At 50.8% G+C, this 22656-nt stretch overlaps 13 protein-coding genes across 13 annotated transcripts; 4 read left to right on the forward strand and 9 right to left on the reverse strand.

Annotated features, from left to right (window-relative positions):
- Positions 1–100: 100 nt before the first annotated feature.
- Positions 101–1069, forward strand: SNOG_07924 (hypothetical protein; the record flags this gene model as incomplete). The annotated part of the gene is made up of 2 exons (XM_001798198.1): positions 101–154; positions 203–1069. 2 exons carry the CDS (start codon positions 101–103, stop codon positions 1067–1069), a joined length of 921 nt encoding a protein of 306 aa, XP_001798250.1.
- A 506-nt stretch (positions 1070–1575) lies between these two features.
- SNOG_07925 (hypothetical protein) lies at positions 1576–2198 on the reverse strand (the record flags this gene model as incomplete). Its single annotated transcript, XM_001798199.1, has 2 exons — positions 1576–1926; positions 1971–2198. 2 exons carry the CDS (start codon positions 2196–2198, stop codon positions 1576–1578), a joined length of 579 nt encoding a protein of 192 aa, XP_001798251.1.
- Positions 2199–2615: 417 nt separating this feature from the next.
- SNOG_07926 (hypothetical protein) lies at positions 2616–4156 on the reverse strand (the record flags this gene model as incomplete). The annotated part of the gene is made up of 2 exons (XM_001798200.1): positions 2616–3974; positions 3995–4156. The coding sequence occupies 2 exons, from the start codon at positions 4154–4156 to the stop codon at positions 2616–2618; spliced, it is 1521 nt and encodes a 506-aa protein (XP_001798252.1).
- A 1060-nt stretch (positions 4157–5216) lies between these two features.
- SNOG_07927 (hypothetical protein) lies at positions 5217–7328 on the reverse strand (the record flags this gene model as incomplete). Its single annotated transcript, XM_001798201.1, has 1 exon — positions 5217–7328. One exon carries the CDS (start codon positions 7326–7328, stop codon positions 5217–5219), a length of 2112 nt encoding a protein of 703 aa, XP_001798253.1.
- Positions 7329–8126: 798 nt separating this feature from the next.
- On the forward strand, positions 8127–9347 carry SNOG_07928 (hypothetical protein; the record flags this gene model as incomplete). The annotated part of the gene is made up of 1 exon (XM_001798202.1): positions 8127–9347. The coding sequence occupies one exon, from the start codon at positions 8127–8129 to the stop codon at positions 9345–9347; it is 1221 nt and encodes a 406-aa protein (XP_001798254.1).
- Positions 9348–9472: 125 nt separating this feature from the next.
- Positions 9473–10368, reverse strand: SNOG_07929 (hypothetical protein; the record flags this gene model as incomplete). The annotated part of the gene is made up of 2 exons (XM_001798203.1): positions 9473–10118; positions 10178–10368. 2 exons carry the CDS (start codon positions 10366–10368, stop codon positions 9473–9475), a joined length of 837 nt encoding a protein of 278 aa, XP_001798255.1.
- A 488-nt stretch (positions 10369–10856) lies between these two features.
- Positions 10857–11349, forward strand: SNOG_07930 (hypothetical protein; the record flags this gene model as incomplete). Its single annotated transcript, XM_001798204.1, has 4 exons — positions 10857–10876; positions 10902–10919; positions 11140–11205; positions 11229–11349. 4 exons carry the CDS (start codon positions 10857–10859, stop codon positions 11347–11349), a joined length of 225 nt encoding a protein of 74 aa, XP_001798256.1.
- A 610-nt stretch (positions 11350–11959) lies between these two features.
- On the reverse strand, positions 11960–12156 carry SNOG_07931 (hypothetical protein; the record flags this gene model as incomplete). Its single annotated transcript, XM_001798205.1, has 2 exons — positions 11960–12054; positions 12141–12156. 2 exons carry the CDS (start codon positions 12154–12156, stop codon positions 11960–11962), a joined length of 111 nt encoding a protein of 36 aa, XP_001798257.1.
- Positions 12157–12710: 554 nt separating this feature from the next.
- Positions 12711–14372, reverse strand: SNOG_07932 (hypothetical protein; the record flags this gene model as incomplete). Its single annotated transcript, XM_001798206.1, has 3 exons — positions 12711–13644; positions 13792–14148; positions 14194–14372. The coding sequence occupies 3 exons, from the start codon at positions 14370–14372 to the stop codon at positions 12711–12713; spliced, it is 1470 nt and encodes a 489-aa protein (XP_001798258.1).
- A 628-nt stretch (positions 14373–15000) lies between these two features.
- On the reverse strand, positions 15001–15706 carry SNOG_07933 (hypothetical protein; the record flags this gene model as incomplete). The annotated part of the gene is made up of 3 exons (XM_001798207.1): positions 15001–15304; positions 15359–15475; positions 15525–15706. The coding sequence occupies 3 exons, from the start codon at positions 15704–15706 to the stop codon at positions 15001–15003; spliced, it is 603 nt and encodes a 200-aa protein (XP_001798259.1).
- A 639-nt stretch (positions 15707–16345) lies between these two features.
- On the reverse strand, positions 16346–16514 carry SNOG_07934 (hypothetical protein; the record flags this gene model as incomplete). Its single annotated transcript, XM_001798208.1, is given in 2 exon segments — positions 16346–16397; positions 16417–16514. 2 exon segments carry the CDS (start codon positions 16512–16514, stop codon positions 16346–16348), a joined length of 150 nt encoding a protein of 49 aa, XP_001798260.1.
- Positions 16515–17798: 1284 nt separating this feature from the next.
- Positions 17799–19625, forward strand: SNOG_07935 (hypothetical protein; the record flags this gene model as incomplete). The annotated part of the gene is made up of 5 exons (XM_001798209.1): positions 17799–18087; positions 18128–18699; positions 18749–18888; positions 18939–19434; positions 19485–19625. The coding sequence occupies 5 exons, from the start codon at positions 17799–17801 to the stop codon at positions 19623–19625; spliced, it is 1638 nt and encodes a 545-aa protein (XP_001798261.1).
- Positions 19626–19824: 199 nt separating this feature from the next.
- On the reverse strand, positions 19825–21917 carry SNOG_07936 (hypothetical protein; the record flags this gene model as incomplete). Its single annotated transcript, XM_001798210.1, has 2 exons — positions 19825–21605; positions 21728–21917. 2 exons carry the CDS (start codon positions 21915–21917, stop codon positions 19825–19827), a joined length of 1971 nt encoding a protein of 656 aa, XP_001798262.1.
- Positions 21918–22656: the final 739 nt, after the last annotated feature.

Below are 22656 nucleotides of genomic sequence, written 5' to 3' on the forward strand. Positions count from 1 at the left end.
GCTTGCTCTCGCAGCTTACCACCGCGGGGACGACCTTGCCACAGTGAAAAGATTGAAGAGCGCAGCATTACGGGGTCTCATAATCGACACTGACCCAACCATGTGCCAGGGTATCCAGCATGTCGCCGCAAATTTACTGCTTTGCGTGTTAGGTGTATGTAGTCGCCAGGATCAGCATTGAGACTTAGCTAACTCATCCAAGCTACAGCAGATCTACAACTTATATGAGCACTGTCACTCCGACTGGGTGGGTTATCTTGTGGGAAGCAAGAAAGTACTCGAAGCAATCAAGAAGGCAGAACATGCCGTTGGAAGCGACGCATCAATCGTGCTCGGTTGGGTCTACTACTTCGACGTCATGGCACGCTTCTCATTTCGACATTGGCGTACCGAGCAGTTGAAATCTCATGTGGAGAGTCTAGGTTTCGATCCAGGTGGGTCGAAGGTATGCGCCTTGCAATACATTCTGGCCCAGTCATCGTTTATACATGGCGTCCCCGGCATTTCTGCTCATGCCCATCCAGTGATCCAGCTAGTTGCTGAGGTGTCAGCAATTGGCTTGTATTCGTATGCTCCAGGCTACTTTTCGGCTGAATATCAGCAGCATCTGGACGAGTTACACTTGAAGTTAGAAAGCGTCTCTACGACTCCAGTTGGACTGGAAGCATCATCAAAGGTGATTAATCATGAGCAAAAGCTCCTCGAACTTGTTCGTATAGCTGGCCTCATCTATCTCGAGCGTGTGTCTCGAAACTTTTCTGGGCAATCAAGCAAGCTGGAAACCTGGACCACAACGGCGCTATCTATCCTGGCCCAAATCGAGACGTGTCTGTCTCCTTTTGCGCTATTCTTTATCGGCTGCGAGCTTAACAATGACGAAGACCGACTGGTCATTCTCAACCTCTTGGCCAGAATGGAGAAAAAGGCACACATGAAGAGCTTCTTGGAGGTCAGATTGCTCATCCAGACTGCTTGGAATCAAGAGGACCTCGCAGAAGGAGACTTGGATTATATCCACAAGCTCAATTTAGTGATGAGCTCGAGAGATGTCGTACCCAGCCTTTTCTGATCTGGCAGTGCGTCACTACGATGGAAGTTGGATTGGGTTTTCCGATACCCTGAAGTTACACACTGGGTCTTCGTTTCGCGGTCGAAGCCTAGCAATAGTGCGCATAGCTCCAGCGTGTGGTATGGGCCGCAGGTGCGCTAGAAATTATTTGGCACTTCATTGGCCTCAAAGATCATACTCGTATCACAGAGAGGGCGCGATGCTAATCACTGAGATTAAAACATGATGAAAGGAAGCGGAAACTGCGGACTTGAACCGAATTTAAGATTTGCCTTGCCTGCATTTTCGGATACTAGCGCTTCACCCCAAAGCTAGACGATTGAGCAGGGTGTTGCAAAATCCTAGATAGCAGCAGCACTGTATGAAATTGTTCATAGTGTATAATCGTTTATGCAGGCAAATAAATGAGACGCACCAGCTACGCGAGACGATGCAATCTACAGATACTGCAAATAATGAATTCCCAGCACACCAACTACCCCTTTTGCATCCTTAGATCTTTTCCTCTACAGCTTCCCACTCTCCAACCCCCTCCTCACCCCCTCCAACTCCTCCACAACAACCTGATGATCATCCCACTGCTTCAACCCACTCACAACAACCACCGCAACCATCGTCTCACACCCTTTGACATAAATCGGCACCCCACCACCATGAATCGCATACTCATTCGCCGTCGCGCCCAACCCCAATTTCTTCGCAAACGCCTCTTCGTCCCCCGAGAACTTGTTGTGCAAAGCCCATGTGCTGCATCCGAACCGAATGACCGCTTTGCGCTTGCGGCTGATCCAGAATGTGTTGTCGAGCTGGGTGCCGGCGTGGGTTACCTGTCGTAAGACGTCAATCTCCTTGCATACCTAGGCATAGATTATGATGGTGGTCATGTGACGGACAAACTCACAGCATGAAAAAGCACGTGGCCCGGCTCACTAATCGTCGAAATGTGCACGACGGTCGGTTTTTCGAATACCAACAGGCGCGTTCGCAGTGCGCATCCTAGTTGAAATGCGACCGTTGCGTTCCAGGATGGGAGGGTGTTGGCGCGTTCTTGTTCGGCGATGGCGTCGAGGGCGCGCGGAGCTTCGGCGATGGGCTTGTGCTCAGGGATGAGGGAGTCTTGAGTCGCCATCTTGGATGTGTACAGATTTGATGACTGATGTTGGATTGATCGAGGTTTTGCTGCGTATTGATGGAGTTTTGATGGTTCCCACTTGGTTGCTTGCCGCTTGCCGAACTGTTGAGATTTCCTTTTCGGGCTAGGTGCCGAGTTAGATCGAGACCTTAGAGGATCGGCATGGTAAGTGGGTAGTGTTGGAGGCGTCAGATGAGCGCGATACAAGAGGCAACATTTTCAACGATAGGCACATGTCACGACAGGGCAAAGAGGATGTTGGGTTGTACTTTGTAACATTACTCATTGATTACATACACACTCCAGCACTGTTATACAATTTCTCTTCTTATCCTCTTCAGGGTATTATGGTCGGCTAATTGCCAGACTTTATGTACATTCTATTCATCATTTCTGCAATCTTTGACGAGCCACTTAGCCGGCCTGGTAAAGACCGAGAGCGACAACATGAGGGTTAATCATGCTCAAGTTGAACGGTGTCAAGAACAGATCGGAGTCGGTAAGCGCAATGAACATGGTGTCGTTGGCCATTGGGTCGCCCTGGTAAACCTCGCCGGCAGGCTGGTAGGTAAAACCAGAATTGTTGCCGGTGATCTCGAGCGGAGTGTAGGTCAAGTTAAGCTGGTTGACCCAAGCGACGAACTTGGGTGCACCAGCAGAGGTGGAGGTGACATAAGAGTTGTTGGGGCCAACAGCCTGTCCAGGCACCTCCCAAGTCAAGTTGAGAAGCTTTCCAGGGAAAGAAAGAGGCTCAGAGCGGTTGCGGGCAATGCCAGGGGAGCAAGAGTAACCAGGGTGCTCGGTCGCGTTGACGTTCACACAGCTCTCATCCTCAGCAATGGTCGAGTCGCTGGGGTCAGCAATGCGGTTTCCGGAAACCTCATTAGGCTTTGTGTCATTGGGAGAGATACGGTTGGGGTTAGCCTGGTTGTTGATGTGAAGGACCGGGAAGTTTTGCCATGCGAGACGAGTGGTGTTCTCAGGGCAAGAGCTGATGTAAGGTGCAAGGTACGTCCAGGCCCAAGACTGGGGGATACCAGCCTCGAACCACACAGGCTGCGGTGGAAGACCGAGCATCTGGCGGAAAGAGATTTGCTGACGAGCCTCGGTAGCGATAGATTGGGAGAGAAGCTGACCAACCTCACGAGAGTCGAGGTGGTTGATGAATCCCCAGACACCAGACTCACCCCAGCGGGTGAGCTTCTGGTTGAAGTCGATGAACTCCCGCACAGTGCGGAAGGGGTAGTCGTATGTGCATTGAGGGGCAGCTGTCTCGCCAAGCATGTTCGACAAGAGAGTAGCGTGGCCAGTCTCCTGGATAGCCATGAAGGCAATGTAGGCGCGATCCTCAGCAGTAAGGCCAGCGTCGAGGAAATCTTGCTCGGAGAAGACTGCAAGACCGTTGTTGAACAAGTCAAGCTCGATCCACTCCTGGTAGAGACCGAGCTGGATGGACTCGTAGTCGAAGTCGCTGTTCACCTGGTAACGAGGCTCGGTGCCGTTGGTGCCGAGACCACCAGCCGGTGTGTATGGAATAGGCATGGGGTTCTGCGGCAAGCCATTGGTGTTGTAGTATGTGGCAGTGGGTGCCGGACCAAGGGGCTCGATAGCAGTTCCCAGAGTCGCTGGTGCCTGTGCCGCCCCCGTGACAGTGGCCTGACCAGAGTATGGTCCATGGCTGGTTGCGCCAGTGACATCTGAACTCCTGCGAGGAGGAGCTGATCCAGGTGCGGTGGGTTGGGCCTGCACGGCTATCAGATTCGAAGCCTTGTACTACAGATGGGAACACTTACAGGAATCTGAGAAGCCTCACCGAATGAGGTGGCAATTGACCCGACTGGGTCAGAGACCGAGAAGCTGGCGTCTGCGTTGGTGTACCCAGCGACCTGGGGCGCAGGAGCAGCAGCAGCAAGCGCTGCGAGTACTGTGGAGGTGAAAGTAATCCTGGTCAACATCTTGAAAGTGACTGAACGCGTTCGAGATGGGATGGCAACTCGGGGAGAGCGACGCGACTGAATATATATGGGTGAGCCATTTGCACCACGCGCTACTGCTACCGCTTACACTTGGATAACAACAAACATGTCGCCAGAACGGTCAATCTCTATGATTTCATGACTGGCCCAAGGCGGCAGTGACACCACAGGCATGGAGAAGCTAGCCACGACATGGTATTCTCACAAACGCGATCGGAGAGTCGTGGCGAGCGAATCACAAGTGCAGCGACAAGCTTTGGGCCCATTGAAAAGTCCTGGGCGTCTGTGCGAACGTGTCGTAGTAAGGTCGGTTTTTTCTTCATCTGCCGGTTCAATACGTGACGTCGTCTTGACATGGTAGAGCCATCGAGTTTTGAGCCGCGCTAGTCCCTACCAGCGTAATGATCCGCCTTGTGCCTGGCACTCAACTGGAGTCGCACGCTTCGGCGAGCTCGGGTGGTTTGCTTTGAGACGCTTTGCCGCACAAAGCCCTTTCTTGCTGAACAATTCGACCACTCTCGCCTCCCGCCTCCGCGGACCAATGTCGCGTAGCTTCAGATGACTTAGCCGTTAACCCATGCATAGATTCGATTGAGCTGCAGGTACAGGTCGGCATATCTTCTGTAGTTTAATGTGCGTGCTTTGAAAACATCACTCTGCAGCGGGAGGCCGAAATTCGGAGATGGCACGGCTTTCCGTGAGCTCGCTTGACTGTTGAAGTTCGATTTGACATCAGATCAACGGCCAAGCGAGGCGGGCGGCGGAAACCGTTAGCGCACGATTTAGCCGTGATGTAATCGTTGCGTTGAATGTTGCCTCATCACGCTGTCACGGGAATTGATCGTGCTAGAGATGTGAAGGACGGCCCGTGCTGTCGGAGTGATTTTCATTGATTATCGCGCATGGTTATCCCAACATTACAGGAGAAGGATTCAGCCGGTCAAATGGATGGAGAACGGTGCGACATGCAGCGTTCGCATTGGAAGAGAGAAAAGGCAGCCAGAAGCTCGTGCATGTTGACTCTTGGCCCCCGGTTAAGCTACTTCGCGCGAGCCATTGGGCCCCAGTTCTCGCGTGGCGCCAGTTGGTAGCGGACATACTTGCCTCTGTCAGGATCTTTGCCCAGTTTCTCATCGAGATTGACATGGAAGTCAGAACCCAGATAAGCGAAAGGGACAATCTTCTCTGCTGCTGGAGCCTCCACATTGGCGGTGCTTTCGTTGGGTTGCGCGTCTTGCGCGTCGCCCACAGATCTCGCAGAGACTTCAACTGGCTCCTTTGAGCCTCCACCAGTGAATAGACCTTCTGCGTTCGTCTTGCCCAGTATAACAAGTCCTGCACTAGCCTTCTTTGGCGCATTCTTGAGTGGTGCCCGCTGTCGAACCCACTCGAGCATAATATGCCATATATCCTTCCACGGGGCATCAGTCTTGATAGAGCCAGGCTTGCAGTGGCTCATTGACACTCTGAAGCCAGCATGCCGAAGCGCTCCGCGCAGAGGTGCGAGCGGTGGGGCGGAACAGTGTAATACCCTTGCGACGGAACTAGGAATGAAGAAGAAAGGATGGTGATCTACTTCCGCCGGGTCAGCTTTCGGAATCAGTGGATCCAGGACCTTTGTGTCCTTTCCGCCGTTTGCTTTGTCTTTGGCGCCGAATGTGATTTCTTCCAAGGCTGTGTGCAGCATGCCTTCAATGCGATCCATTGTCGGGTAGGTCGCGCGGTTGACGTCGTTTAGCTGCGCTAACATACGTTCGATAAATCCCACGTTATGCAGCGGGCCGCCGTACATTGGGCCGGACAAGTGGGTCTTGAAGCCGCAATGCTGGCAGTGTTCATCGGCAGTAGGGCCAGCTGCAAAGCTGTGTTTGTAAAACTTGTCGCCGTTCTTGTTGTGTGTAATTTTATTCCGCGCGAGGAACTGCGTGGTCCATGAGCCACAACCGCTGTCACAATGATACACAACCATTGTTTTGCCAGCAAGCATCTTGACATCCTCCGGGGACTTGCGTATGCGCACAAATACGCGAATGTAGTAGTCGATCGACAAAGACAGGAGTGGCTCGATGGCCATGCCATAGCGTCCCGCGGAGGAGGCTATAGCATGCAGCAACAGCCGAAGACCGCCCTCGTGGCAGGGTTCTCCTTTCAGTGGCAGACCACCATATTGCGAATAGGTCTTCTCGAGATAGCCGTGGGACGCAAAAATGGCTGAATCGGTGCAAGTGACACATAGTAGACCGTCACTGTTGATAGCTTGAATCGCGGAATCGAGGAAAGGGGCCGCGGTGCCATAAGGGTCGAGGTCAATGACATCGTACCCGTTCTTGTCGCAGTAGCTATACATGTAGGCAATTGCGTTACCAGTCTTGGCTGTGATGGTGTCTTCCAGCTTGTTGTGCTTGACGTTCAGCTTGATAGAGTTGACCGCCTTCTGTGACATGTCGTTCGCCGTAACACTTGTTGCAAAGGGTATTTCTTTGGCGTATCGCAGGGCTCGTAGACCCGTCGCGGAAAGCGCGTCAAGGATGCTGAAGGGCGGTCTCCATACCTCATGCGTTTGGGTTGACTTGGATGCACCGTCTGACACTCCATTGGCGCCCTCTTCCTCTCCAGCATCTCCGTTCTCGGCGACCTTTTGCTTTTTGGCGGGAGCTGCATCACCATCAGCAGCGCTCTCGTCCAGCTTGCGCTTCTTCGCTGCGCCCTCGTCGGTCGCAACAGCCTCTTTAGTCGCAGGAACCTTGTCCGCCACAGGAACCTGATCTGACACACAAGTGCTATTGGGAGCCTCTTCCGCTGCAGCCTTCTCTTGCTTTCTCTGTCTCTTTCTCTCACCTTTCTTCTTGAGCTGCTCATGCTTTAGAGTCTTCCGCTGTATTATGTCCTGTCCAAAAGTCTTGATCGCAAGAACGCTCAAGTCACGATTGAACTGTTGTATGGGATTGTAGAAGACTTGTTGCCGTTGCGTCTCCTCCTTGGTCATCTTCGGATCTTGAGAAGTAGGTATGCCATGTGGTACAAGGATATGCGCCAATCCTTCTTGGATGGTCGTATACACCTTCTCGTCGTGGGTGATAGTCTGACCCGCGCGTGGCGTAGCATCGATAGCGGAGGGCGCATCGGCCATGGGGGTATCTGTGGTAGCCATGATATGTGAGGTATGGAAGGCGCGCGTGGTGATGCTACCGGTAGCCCATAGTTTGCGGGGAAACGGTCGATAGAGTCGCGAGGCACATAGACCACGTAGATTGGGTATGAAGGCTGCCAGATTCAAGGTAGAGACTTTCGGACTCCCAAAATATCTTTGCGTGGTTCCTGGGCGCGAATGTAAGTCGGGCTTCAAGCTGTCGCGTCGCGAACCAGCGTTCAGAAATTTGGCCGCGGTTTAAGCTTATTTCTTAGCGCCTTGGGGCTCTTCCCCTTCCCCACGGTGCGACACCATCCATCCCACCGTCAACCGGGGATCAATCCTACAGCACCTCAGCGATGATCAACATGCTTCTAAAGAGCAGGCGAACACTGGCGTCACTGTTTGTATCGCGAGCCCTGCAGCTTGTCAACTACGACGGAATCGAACAGCGCGGCATTCTATAGCCTGAAGCTGTACACAGGACTCTGCCGTCGAATTCGAAAGGTAGCGATACTCTGTATAGTTTCAGGCTATTGCATGGACTGTCTGCGGTTCGCAGCACCTGTTCACTTTCCTTCGTACTCTGCAGAACTCCAGATGCAAGCCTTTCAGCCCTAAAACCAATGGGTGGGTGGATGCCTAAACATAGCGCAGTCAGACGCGTCTCGTCTCACAGCCCCCTTGTACCTACAAAGAGGTCCCAGTACTGTCTCTCCTTCACCAAGCTTCTTTAGCCAGTCTCTCATTTGCTCACTCAAGCTTTTGCTGTCGTACAGCGTCATAATCTTTTAGTTGTGAATGTAAAGTCCCGTCACCATGGGCAAAGCCGCACCACCAGCGTATCGGGACGACCCCGATGCCGTCTCTCTACATACGACACCCGACGACTACAGCTACGACGATGCGCCAGAAATCTCAGGGCTTCCGCCTTCATACACGGACAGCGAAGCAAGCACTGCCCCAATCTCAGCGCCCATCCGCCATGTCCCACCTCCATCCACTCGAACGAACCACGATAACCCCGCATTCAAGAACGGGAGGCCTGTTGTCTGCGAAACGGAAACAATCATGGATTCCAAGCTCGACACTGATCCAGACGCCCTCGAACAGAGAATTTGCCATGCCGGAAACAATATGCCGACGCCCTACATCTACATAATGGGCACACACAAAGAGACCGTGAGGCGCGGCGACAAGAAGGAAACACATCACGTTACCGACTTCCGCATCGTGGTTAACATACAACGATACATAAATCCTGTCCATGGTACATCGTATATCCCGTCTGTAGCCATCACCACAGTCGAGAATGGAGAGAAAACTCACAGAGGCACCATCCTGAAATGCCGTGCGCCAGGCGCCAAGCAAGACATCGAGGTCGGTACTCCAAAGCCGACACTGAAGGAATGGTGCCATCGATACTGCGCGTCACCAAGGATGTTGCGGATCTTCCGGCTAGAGCGCCCCGTAACTGGCTTGGACCAGCAGCATCTCAAGAACCGCATCGAAGGCCTGATATCCTCCGCAAACTACCGCGGTAACGTCAGCGTCACTTTCCCCATCGAGGACCGCTATCTCGACATTTACACCAGCAACAAGATCAACGAGTGGAGGCTGAAGACATGGGTCTGCTGGATCTTTTACCTCACGTTCCTCTGGATCTTCACGTGGCCGTACCTCTTCTTCATGACAAAGCGATATGCGGTTGTAAGAGCCGAGTGGCCATTTTCTGTCATCGGGGACAATGGGACGAAGAAGTACACGACTATCAGTGAGGAGCAGTGGTTTGAGAAGTGGAAGGTTGGTGTGCGTAGGCTGGTGCTTGATAGGTATCAAGGTGAGGCGACGGAGGAGATGATGCAAGGAGTCATGGCGAGGCCGGAGGACCCACCGATGCCAAATACTATTCGTACAGGGCATGCGGGGGTTGATAGTGCGGTAGGTGTGTTAACACAGGGCTTTCAGGTCGCGCGGGCGATTCAAAATGGAGGGAATGCTGGGAGAGGTTTGCAGGGTGGTTGGGGATATAATACTTGAGAAAGGGAGTTATTTCCCGACAATTTGCGCTTTACTACATCCTACAGCGGTCCGATCTTCCTTGAATCACATTATAAACAGGCTGTCTTCGTCTGCCGAGTATTATCTGGCCTCTGCAGATTTTCCTACGACATCCATTTTGTGAAGGCCGCTTTCATCCCATTCTTCTCCTCAAGGAGCGCCATTATATCTTTGTCAAGTTCTGATATCCGATTCTCCATCCCTTTCTTGTCCCCAATGAGTGTCGTGTTCTCCTTGACAAGATCCAATAGCTGACTCTCTATATCGTTTATCTCCTGAGTGAGTGTCTTTTCGTTCTTTTCCAGGCCTGATATCTGAGTCTTCACATTTTTTTCTTTTTCCTGCTGCGTCTCTCTGTCCTTCTCCAGTCCTGTCACGCGTTCCCGCAGTTGCGTCCGCTGTTCCTCACCTTGCCGAAGGCTGGCTCCCAATATCTCAATATTTCCCATATCGCGCACCTTATCTGCTCGAAGTCTCGCGTTCTCTGCTACATACTCGTGCTGTTCATTAAACCGCTTGGAGTGAGAAGCAGTGAGTTCGGCTCGAACCTGCCAATGGATGGTGTTTTCCTTCTTCACTGATGCGATAGAAGCAGTGAGCTCGGAAATCTTCTTCCACAATAGTGCAATACGTTCGGAGGCGTCTTCATTGTGTTTCGCAAGCACGGCATTGTCGCGATTGGACTGGTCCAATTTCTCGCTTTGCGTGCTTTCGCATTGAATCAGCTGACGATCGGTCGTATCTTGCGCTCTATTGTATTCTATTAGCAGCAACACAGTGGGGTTGTGCTGGCGTGCGTAATTACTGACGTGGTGGGTCTGTGATTAATCTTCTCCAGTCCGAGTATAGTTCCGGGATTTTGTTCGCTCATCTTTGTGGCCTCAGGCACAGCTACAATATTTTCTTTGCGAGCCCTCTTCGGTTCAGGTATGTGGCGTTGTCTAGCCGATCTCTTGAGAGCCGTTGTGCGTAGCTGGCTGCTTCGGTCCAGTGTGGGCATTGCGCTGCTTTGTGGATGTGAGTAGTGAATAGTGTGAGGCAATGAATGGTCAATACTTATAACCGGTGTTCAAAAAGCTCGCATAATTGTCTCAGACATGTCTAAATACGCCCAAACACGATGTGTTTGCCAGCAAACTTTGCTCCTCTTTGTTCACATTGCTAAGTTTGCTCTCTATCAATGTATCTTCCTCTTCCTGAAAGCCTACATGCAAGTCTACCTTGCTGCAGCAAATATTTGGCTTCGTTTGCGCGTACCGACCGGTGAAGCCGCTCCTGCTCCGGCAAGTGCCGGCCACAACTCAAGGTGAAGGAGGACTGCTCTTTCCTCTTCAGTCCCGCCACGTGACAAACAGCTCATTTGCGCAAGAGCAGATGCGCTAACGCCGCGGCTCACGTATAGAAACTTCTCGCGCCTCGCAAATTTCTTTTCTCGTCATCCTCACTTTTTCTCGCACCGCCTTCGTCTTTTGAGCTCGTCCTGCCACCATGGTGGGACCCGACGAGAGGTTGTTTCTTCACTTCTCTCGATAGATATATGAGCGAGCAGAGGTATGTCGTTGCTCACTCGAGCTCACCGTCGCTGTCGCTCACGTCTACAGGTCTGGACAGGCTCAATAGCCTTTTTCGACTTAATGAAGCGCTGGAAAGATCCTGAAATTAGACAGCTCCACTTATCGCCTATAGAAAAGAGTGTTGATAATTTTCAGACATATCTTGCGGTACGATTATCCCAAAATCTTCGCTTTCTCTTTGTCTTACATCAGTCCAGAATAGTGAGCGACTGCATGGATGACAAGAAGTGCGCCGCGCGCTATGAGCCTTTTGTCCCATGGAGGTCCGTTATCTTGTTAAAAACAGACGTTCGAAGTGGTTCCCTATTCCAGGATCGGCCACGGGCACGGCTGAGGTGGTTTCGCCAGAGATTGGGAAGATCTACCAGGGGAACTACAACTATACCTGCGACTTCAACAAGAAGTAGGTTGAAATTTTCGACTACCCGGAGTCTGATTGGGCTTCGTAACTCTCTCACTGGGCTTTCCCAGAGTGCGCGAGTACCGGTACAGAGGGGTCATGAGTATAGATCGGGCCTTTCCTTTCCTTTTCTCTTCCTCCACTTTAGTGGCATTTCTTTTTCTCCTTCTGTTTTTCTGCGATCATAGTGCTGCTACGTACGTGCACAGATGACGATGAGAATATGCAGAATGATCAATCAACTGGTTAATACCCCAACCCCTGCATAATGAACATCATTGACCCCATCCCGCGTACCCTCACTTCGATCGCTGGTGCCTCGGATACCTATGACCTTGCATGACCCGATCATTATCAGTATTTCATGAACATTGTAACTCTGGAAAGTCTTTTCGCGATTCTTGAGGCTATCCTCGATCTCAATATGTATGTCCCAGCTTCCTAGGCAAAGGCTCATCGTCGTCAGCGCTGGAGCGTCTCGAGATGCCGTTTTGAAAATCTTCTGGCGTCTTACAACTCACCGATCGCGGGTCAAAGCCTGCTCTCTATCTATGAGTCAATCCTCATGCAACAACACGTCCTTCAAGTGCTTTATGGCTTCCAGTTCAAAAAGATGTCTACACTGTATCAACAACATAAACGACAGCCTCTGCCGGGCTTAGGTCCCTCATACTAAACTCGCGCTCCCCGTGATCAGAGCGGACATCGACGGCTATGCATGGTTACATGGTCGATGAAACTTAGTGTGTTTACCTAGGCAATGATAGCCATCTGCGATCGTCACCCTTGCTCACATACATTGATTCTTAGCCATTATCTCTGTGTATTGCTACCGGCAACTGAGGGTTCCTTTCTTACTGCCCGAAACTGTAGTCGAATGTTGGTAATTGCGGCGCAGCTTGCAAGGTTCTTATTCGCGCAATATATCTGCTATTTCCCTGGGGAAGATCAGCATATTGCCATTACCCGAGTTTCTGTGCCGCGGGTGAGCATGCTGCAAGAAGGAGGCACCTTTCTGCAAGACGTCGTGGGAAAGATGCATTCCCGGGGCGCGGATCAATGATAGGGTGCTGTGGTTACTCCTGATGGTGCATCGTCGATTGTTCCCAATTTGTCATCTCAGGCAGGCCCAACGCACTTGATTCTCACGTCGCCCATTTTTCATTGCGCTATTTTGATACATTGCTTAGTATTCGCCTCATCTTCGGTCACTCTCCATATTATTTGCCGAGTAGTGAGGGACTTTATTCGTGATTTGTACGGGTAACTTCTATCAACACATAGGAGAACTGCCACATTTTGCCTTGATAATCGAGTCGCGAGAAAACTTTTGCTGTCAATCAGACACTTTAGCGACGATGAAACTGGCTACTCGTCCTCGACGGAAACATTTAAGCCCTTGTCCGAATCGCTGAGCAAGACTCGCCATTTGACTTCATTGTCGATGCCAGCTCGTGGCGCAACTTTAACCTCTAGATCGAAATCCGGCATGGGCGTTGTCTCCCACATTGCAGCCTTATATGTAGTAGGATAAACCCATTCGCCCGACGCCGGCGAAACGTCACAGCGAAGGATCATGAGCGCAGTGAAAGCCAGTACCTCGGTGGTCGCAAAGTGACGGCCAGGACACAGCGTTGTACCGCCGCCAAAGCCTCGAAAAGCGATGGGATTGTGTTTGCGCTCTGTTGGCAAGAAGCGCCGGTGATCGAACGAGTGCACAGTCGAGCCAAAGGCTTCTGCACTTGTGTGCTGGACTGGTCCGGGAATCATGACTGTGCCACCTTTCTTTAGGAGATACTTGCCCTCAAGTATGTAGTCTTCCATTACAAGCCTCGCGGAAATGCCGATACTGTGCGTCCGCAGTACTTCCTGTAATGTCGATAGCAGAATAGGGCATGCGCTCTTGACGCTTGTCATGTCGAGGGTGCGGAGTGTCTTTGTCTCGCCGTCTTCTTCTAACAAAGTGTCGGAAGTAACCTTGGTAAGCTCTTGTCGACATTCTTCCAGGATGGTCTTGTTGGAATAGATGTGGTAGATCATCCAAAATGTGGTGGGTGAAGTGTTGGTGAGAATGCCCAGTGCGCCCCCACATTCATACCTCGCAATGTCTTCTAAAGGTATGCTGTACTCTTGACTATGTTCAACGCGCGCTTTGATGAGAGCTGATCCCTCAAGGTGGCCTTGTTTCTGGAAGTAATCGAGGAATGCATTTGCCATCGTCCTCCTGGCCGAGACACTTTCCTTCGCGAGCACGGAGGGAAAGAGTTTAAGAAGAAGGAACATGATACCTGGTTGGAAATTCCTGCACATTGCATCAATTTAGTACACTAGGCATTTGCAGGTGATGAATACATACCAGAAGCTCTTTTCTACTTTAGGATCTTTGAATGGATTTTTAGGGCCGTATACAGAATCCGTAGTCGCTATGGTGATCTCATGGCTAATGAACTCGAAGAGCTTGACAGTCTGTTCGCACTTCATTCTGTCGATGGCATCCGCAACTTTCTGGGCCATGACACGATTCATCGCATCAAGTCCTTGGCCTGGCATCAATGGGCCTCGGACGGCAGGGTAATGTGAGACAGAGTAGCTTCGTGGTCCGTCATCACCATTGACGTTTGTATCGAGGATATCGTTAGCTATCTTACTGGAGCCGCAAATATTCTTAGCGGCCATGGCTTCTATTGGCGGGAAAGCAAGGGTTTTGAACTGTTTTTGTACGGGCGGAATGAGCAACATGGAGTTGATGACGTACAGCCTCGACCCTGGAAGATGGAGTGTGTAGATGGGCATGTTGTACTTGTTCCTGCAAGGTCAACAGCTTTTATCGCGGCTGGCCTACAACACTAACCTCAGCTCAACGTAGTATTTGGTCTTCTTCATCATCAGACCGAAGACATGTCCCAAGAAAGGAATTGGTGTGGGTGCGACTGGTGGCTCCTTCGCATCGTGGATCCAGTGCAGTAGCAGGTGTAGAAGGCCCAGTAGCGTTATGGCGCCAGTAGCAGCCGCTGCGAGTGCTCCTGACATGAGAGGCAGGATTTCTTGAAGAGAGTGGTACCAAAAATGAGGGCAGTATCATGGGAAGCTTGTGGTAGAGTTTCGGACCTGCGAAGTCATGTAAAAAAGAGATGTGCTGTACGTCCTGCGCTTTGAACTCTGTCACCTCTCTGCACGCACCCATATGCAGTTGTACGGCGTATGTACCACGTACGCTTGCTAGCGTAAGTGGCGGAGCATTAGAGTGCGAGACTACCGGTTTGTCGGGCATGGATCGCTGTTCGACATCATTGGATGGATCATCACGTCCCTGCCCCTGCCTGCGTAAGCTGCACGCTGCACATCGTCGCACACAAGGCCTAAGCCGGTAACCTCTCTTGCGCGTTCATCCGTAACTGCCGGGATGCAGAGCGATCATACAGCACTTCGTCCTGGACCATTCTGGTGTTTATCGGACTTGATCATTGAAGGTGTTATGTGGGTTGAGTTCAGCGGAGCAGCATAAGTTTATGAATTGAACAAGAGCAGATACTAGTCAATTGAAAATGAAGTCAACTTTCTATCCACCTATTGCGAATCGGCTCTCGAACTGGGACGACTACTTCCACCTATTGATATCTCTCAACTACTGCGCGTGAAGATAGTAGATCGTAACTACTCAGGTGGAGATCCGGCTTGTCTTGCTACTTTGGCTATCCTGGGAGAAGCTATCGTTATTGTGCTCGTCATGCTTGAATTGCATTAACATCCTATCGATGGTATCCGTATGTGGTTGCTCTGAGATTCCCGGCAGACGCTGCAGCTCCTGTGAAGCTCTGAATATACCATCGTTGGATGGCGTTCGTCGGAAACCCGTAAACCTTGAAGGCATGAAGGAGCTTAGTGAACTTGAATAAAGCTTGAAAACCTTAGCGCATGATGCCATGCACGGAATCATAATGCCAACTGCAGACTCGATAATCCTAATGACAGATCAGTATGGACTATAAGAGCTTTCTTGTTTGCTACGAACTCACGTAACGGTCATAATTGGGTTGTTTGCGTACGTGATGTCAGTGTTCCACAGAGTTACGCGACCGCCGCCATAAGTGCGTTTACGATAGTATAGAGCGATAGCGCTCATTACACAGCCTCTATGTTAATAGTTAAGCACAGAAAGTTGCGAGAATTCGATATACATACACCGATCCCGTCAAAAATATGGCCATAACTCCAGCCTTTCGCGCTCTCGGAAGACTGAGATCATACACAGCAGGTAATGGAAGGACAAGTAGATATATATCGGTGAAGAGGTTGATTGACCCTGTTGTGACACTCAAGATTTGAACGACACCGTCCGGATTGCCGCATTTCGGTCCAGCCATTCCGGCGAGGTATGCAGCTCGATCCTGTCCGCCGTGAGGCCCACAGAGAATGCCATTCGTGATACCTGTGCCGACTGAATATAGTCCCGTTACTAGTACTCCGACATATACAAGTCTACGGACGTATGGCAGCGGTCGGAAAGCGTGGTAAATTAGACTGAAGATGGAAAGCTTAATGATCCATACCAAAGGCCCCACAAGAATTGTCAGGAGTAGCGATCGCTAAAGATATGTTAGCGCAATTGAGACTGAGATTGATGATTCTTTTACCACTAAGACCACCTTGGTAAGTCGGCCAATTTTGAGATCCCATGCATGATAGCCATATGCCCCACCACAGGTCACTGTCGAGATCAGAAGAAGCGTGGGTACAGAGGTGCTATTATACATACTAGCCATAACGAGGGCGATGAACAACAGAGCAGCAGCCTAATATCATGAGTGTGTTGAAAGTGACGACGAGTAGAGTAGACCTACTAAGCTCGCCAAGAAGATGTCTTTGACGCGTCAGTGCGACGTACAGAAAAATGATATCTTGCTTACTATCGTCCCGATTCCATTTTCGTGTGATGAAACACTTCGTATAAACCCGAATCGAAGCGGCTATCAACATGAGAGGTATACAAACCGAGGCTGCAATCACCACGCTACGTCCATGCCAGGTGGGATACTCAAAGTTCGGAGTGATGCCCTTTAAATCAGTCGCTTACACATCTTCTACATCTAGAGCACTCACTGTTGGGGCTTGAACCAAGGGTTGATCGTCCAGTAACGCCCACATTTCCTTAGGAATATCGATTGTCGACATAGTGCTTAGTAACGCTCTTAGTGAGCAGATCGGTTTGTGTAAATCAATGTGATAAAGATGAAGGAGTTATTGGGATGTCGTAACGCGGTTTGAGGGCGTTGCCAGGAGTTTTGCTTATGGATAAATCAGCGCGTACCTACCTTGACTACCATACTGCTGAGAACAGGTGACTACTTTGGCGCTCCATAGTCACAGCAACCCTGCCCCAATTGCTGTTTCAATTGGTAGTTCGGTCCTTGCTGTGTCGGTCTTGGTATGCGAATTACTCAATGTGACTCGAGCTGCGCCGTCGGCTCCTTTCATGCATGCATATTTTGGTGCCCGACGCCGTGTAATTCACAACCTTGCAAATGACTTTAATGCATAGACATGCATTCGATATAACTCTCGTCCAATGTCAGAGTACGCTGAAGGATCGAAGTCTGCTTCCACAATTCCAACCATCTGGGCACCTGGCTATGCTCACACCTCATTAGCGAAGGTGTCTTGAGCATTGCTATCCTTACGCAACGATGGCCCCTCCTGAGCTGACAGTATATTACCATTAAGTTTTCCCAGCCCCGGTCTCGGTATAAGCTTCTAAATTTCACTAAAACCCTACAGCGACTAGCATGATGGCTAGGCTATTCTTGCGCGCATCTACTTCCCCATTCCTTACCCAGGCGCTTGCAACGATGCATATGACCGCTCTATTTCATGCACTGCGGGAGCCTCTTCCCTGCTGTGTCCGCAGAACGCTAGAATCCCATTGGAAGGCGCGGATCCATATCACCGCTTGATGCTTCGGGGCAATCTACCTTATCAACTGCGCCGCTTTGAAACTGGGTTCGGGAGCGGAGCGGCACGACGATTTTGTTGATCATTAATTTTATCCGGAACTTTATCATGTAATGACGCGCACCGGCATGCTTCAGGCAGTCACGAAGAGATTGAAGAATTACTCCCGAGGACGCGAAACAAGCACGGGCCATGACCAGTTCATCGGTAGCGAATCTTCTTGTTAGACACAAAGTGCCAGGTGTATAGCCCGCGCATAGCCATCAAATCATCGACTGGAATGCCCACCGTCGTCGTCTCGTCTAACTACGGTGTCCGAGCAGCTGCAGAGGAGATGATCATGTCAGAGGCTTGCATTGGAACTTGGAAGCGTCTTGTCTTGTAAGAACTACCCGTAAAAGCGCCCTACTATATCACGTGTGCACACCCTGGCCTGTAGAGATACAGCGCCTCTGAGGCGCAGGATACTCACCATAAATGCACCTATATCTGAGGCGATGAGCAAACATGGACTTTCAACGACTCACTACACAAGTCCTTGGATTTACACACAAGGCCAGACTTCAGCATATCAATATGCTTGCACTGATCACTTTTGCTTGGCCGTTGTATGCAGCTATAGTCGGTTTCAAGCTATGTTTATTGATGCCCCTGCTGTGGAGATGGAATTTTCCTCTTGCTCAAATCCCTGGACCTTCGGTGGCAGCCTGGACAAGGCTATGGTGGATCAAGGCTTTATACTCTGGGCGAAGTGCTCAGATACTCGTCGATCTAAACCGGCTACATGGGAAGCATAGTTAAAAACTCAATCACGAACTCAGCTAACATCGACCCAGGCCCTGTAGTGAGGATCGGGCCCAAGACGCTTGTGATTAGTGACCCCAGCACAATTCGAAGAGTTCTCGGTGTGAACTCACCATACCTTCGAGGCCCGTGGTTTGACAGTCTCAGGACTAATCCACACACGACCAGTGTTGTATCAGAACGCGAATCGAAGAAGCACCAAGCCAAGCGCCAAATACTAGCACCAGGATTATCGGGGAAAGATGTTGCTGGTGCAGAATCAGTAGTTGACATGCACATCGGCGATTGGATGCGTACACTCTTCATAAAAAGCGACATGAAGGGGGAAGGGAATATCGAGATCAACCTGTCAAAGGTAGCACCCTTCCTCAGTCTCGACATCATTACACATCTATGTCTTGGGCAGTCATTCAACAATGTCAAGTCTGATAGCGATAATTATGGCCTTCTTGAGGCATTGTCAACTGGGATGATAGCACAGCAGTACATCGCGTCTCTGCTCGAGCTCAAGACGGCTTTGTTCTGGCTTGGCAGCCTGCCATACTTACGGGGCAGATTATTTCCTACCACAAAATCACCGACGGGTATAGGACAAGTTATGCGCGTAAGGAATTTCCAACCCTATATCATGCCTCTTAGCTGACAAGTCACAGATCATACAAGAAAAGGTGCAACAGAAGTTGCGAAATACTGCTACCAATGATAAAAGGTTACCGATGGCGGACATGCTAGACTCGTTCTTATCCCGAGGACTCAATCCCGAAGAGGCTAGCAGTGAGATACTAGTAGTGCTGTGAGTTCACCAAAGCAATACATGCCTGATCAGCATTAACTTCCAGACAGATTCAGTGCCGTTGGCGCGACTTCATACACAATGCAAGGCATCATCCATAGTGTCATAAGCAACCCCAATATATGCCATCAGCTCCAGCACGAGATCGACATAATGGTAGAAGAGCAAGGCATCTCAACCACCGAATGCGCCGTAGATGCCATCATAAAGACCATGCCATACCTTCAAGCCTGCATCTCCGAAGGTCTCCGTATGTATCCAGCAATCACCCAACTGCGTGAGCGAGTAGTGCCTCCCGAGGGTGACAATATACACGGCCACTATGTCCCAGGCGGCACATTCATAGCTCTGAACGGGCTAGCCAGCCACTTGGACCCCATTTATGGAAACAAGCTGGACACTTTCCGCCCAGAAAGGTGGCTTGATGAAGACAAGGTTCTGCTCGCTCGCATGCAACGGAATCTCGATCTCACTTTTGGGTATGGATCGTCAAAATGTTTAGGTGAAAATCTAGCAAGGATGGAGTTGAACAAGGTTATCTTTGAGGTGAGTGCTACACCAGCATTGAAAGTGACGACATACTGACCACCTTGTAGCTCTTCCGGAGATACGACGTGGAGGTGAGTAACACTGAACGTCCATGGAGTTATCGCGGGGATTTTGTCCTTGCAGATTTCAATGTGTTGTTGAAGGGACGAATGTCTATGGCGCATGACCCTGTCAATCTGGCTCCTTGATGCGCGAGATACATGTCCCTTATATTTTTTCCATCTTGGCTTGTTGTGCTGTCATTAGACCCAAGATTTGATAAATAGTGTTACTTTGCTTGTCACTATGAATTTTACCAAACCTATTACACGGCACGACCTGTCATCACACATTCGTTAAAACATTATATACGTTACATCCCCCCCCCCCCCCCCCCCCCCCCATTACCTAATACAGCCTCTGCGGCTCAAAGCTAAACCTCTGATGACTCTCTTCCATCATCATATGATCTTTCGCATCCCAGCTCGTCGTGCCCTCACTATCCACCGACGACGACACTCGAGCAATTTCCGATCCCTCTGTCGATGATGCCATCATATCCTTTGACGAAGGGGCCCTTGAAATATCGCTGGCTTTGTCACCCTGCAGACTCATGTCGATGATCTTGCGGCCGTCGGTGCTGGGTTTGCGGGACAGCGTGATGAATTCGATACTTGAAGTGCGGCGGCGTGGAATCTGTGAAGTGGGAAGAGGTTGGAGAGTTACTTCTGGCGCTTCGTCGATGGTGGGCGTGGTGGAGGAGACGCTGTGCGTGCTAGCATGATTCTTGAACGTTTTGAGAGCGGACTTGGGTGGGAATGTTGAGCGCTGTTGTGGTGCGAGGGGATTCTTGGTCGGCTTAGACTTGCTGGCATTCAGGGAGTCGGATCGGCGTTGCACCGCATGAGTGCTACCTGGCCTGGATATTGCGGAGATGTTCGCAGTCCTCGTAGCATCCGTCTTCGCCCGTCTCGGAAGTTTGCCATACTGCTCGCTGTTTGTTTCTAGTGCAGCCAATGCATCTTCGATTGTATTGCCTACGTCTACGCCATTGAAGCCATGATTTGCAATCTCGAATGTCTTTTTGGGGGTGCCTATCCTACTCAGTGAACTGGAGTGCGATATTGAGCTATGCGATGGCCGATGGCTTGGCAGCGGCCATTCGCTTGGTATCTCTGGGACTGGTGGGACTGGTGGGACGTCATCTGCGAATTTGATGCTCCGGTCGTTGAACGACGACTTCGTGGGACTGACTGTATCTGCCAAAGAGTAGTTGCTACTGCGACTGCTTACGGACGTGCCTGAAAGCCTCTTGACTTTCCAGTTGCCAGTCTTGCGATCCACCTCCAATGTGGAACCAGTGTATTGTAGCGAGTCGGCCAGCGTATGCGTGTCCTCGAAGACCGATGTCTCATATCGATGCAGTGTTTCGGTCGATCCGTTGGGCTGCGACATGGGTACGGTGGGCGCTTCGCAAGGAAGGCCCTTCTTATTGATCGAATGGCTGATGCTGAGATGGCTATGGACGTTAGAAGCGCTTGTGAGGTTTACTCGGCTATTACGGCCCGAGTAGTCTCCAGAAACTCTTGATCCGTTTGGTACGTGGAAGCGAAGGTCGACGCGGACAAGCGCAAACATGACAATGACGATGATCTCGGTGACGAAGTTGAATATGTAGAAGCATGCCTTGTGTAGATACCATGGCTGGGAGATAGGCTGGCCCGCGGAGTTGAAGACGGGTGTCTGAGGTATCCAGGCGATCACACAGCGAAACAGCTGTCCGGTTGTCAAAACAGCCACCGCGATCAGTAGGATTGCGATGTTGACTCTGAGGCGTCCGGCACCAAACTTCTCAATCTCCGTACGTGGTATCAGTCCAGAGATCAGTACGAGAATCGCCGGTGCGAAGCAGAAGACGGTGAAGTAGGTTTGACCAGTAAGCTGTAGAGCGCGGAACACATGCAACTTCGTGCTACTAGCAGTGAAGAACTGCCAGATGTTGACCAAGATAATCATGATCAAAGTGATGACCAAGACAGCAAGTGCACCGCGATGGAAGATGCGGTATGGAGTCGACCAGCCTAGGCGTTGGTGTTGCGCGCGTACTATTCGCTGCACGAAGAACCAGTCTATCATAAACAAGATGATGGTTCCTACGTATACGAAGACATTCGCAGCGATCCCGAGACCTATGTTTTGTGGGTGGCATGCCCATGCTATGCGCAAGGACATTGTAATAATACGGATCTTGCACAATCCTTTGAGAAGTCAGACGGGAGGCTGTTTAGGTATAGCAGGATGTGGGACATACCGAGAATGGCGCCATTGAAGATGAACTTGTGCCCGCGGCCCTTGTTCGCCTTGAAGATCTTGATGTGAATAATACCGAAGACAAGATAGAGCACCAGGAAGATCGCAGTAATAGGAACGTCGGGTATGACTTCTGGATTACCACCGAGGCCTTGATTGCGAGGAGCATACGGAGGACCTTGGGATAACATTCTCACTCCCTGTCGATTTTTTAGTATTGAGCCTGTGCTAGGTGTACATTCACGACACTTACTGGCGAGTCAGCCGATCCCTGAGGGCCAGACATGATCGATGGTTCCACCGAGTGCAAGCAGGTCGAAGTCGCGAGAAGCAAGCAAGACGGTTCTGACTAGACGTGCAGGTGGACCAGAGTATATCGGGCGTTCGAGAAGCGACATTGTGAACCTAGACGAGTCATACGTAGCCCAGGGCGCATGTATTCCAGATAGCGAGCAAATGAATGACGATTGTGCAGTGTAAGTCACAGGCGAAGCCTATTGAGTTCCTGATCTAAGACCGCGCCGCTTGTGGGACTGAGCCGGACGAACCACAGCCCGTACAGTATACTTAGAGTTTACAACATCAGCCCGCGCTTTCTTGGGGTGCCGACGGTTTGTTGTGATATGCTACTTGTGTACCGCGCAAGCGGGCTGCGGCTGGTCGACAGAACTTACCATCACTCAGCTGGGCGCCTCTAGATCCTCTTCAACACCTTTTTACTTGGCTTTGCGCTTCTTTGCATATTGCTGGACCTCTGTAGTCAATGGGTGAGGGCGGCGGCTCATGCTCCCACTCTTCCACAACACGTCAAGATGCAGTTGTCCAGCAAGGGTGGTTGTGTTCGGGTCTCCTCACAGATGCCGGGAGATCTGCATGGCGTTGTTGCTGCATGATGACTGGAGGTTAAGGTGGCACCGGCTTGAACGAAGG

This window comes from Parastagonospora nodorum (genome assembly GCF_000146915.1).
Source record: "Parastagonospora nodorum SN15 chromosome Unknown scaffold_12, whole genome shotgun sequence".
In the NCBI taxonomy this organism is placed as follows: Eukaryota; Fungi; Ascomycota; class Dothideomycetes; order Pleosporales; family Phaeosphaeriaceae; genus Parastagonospora; species Parastagonospora nodorum.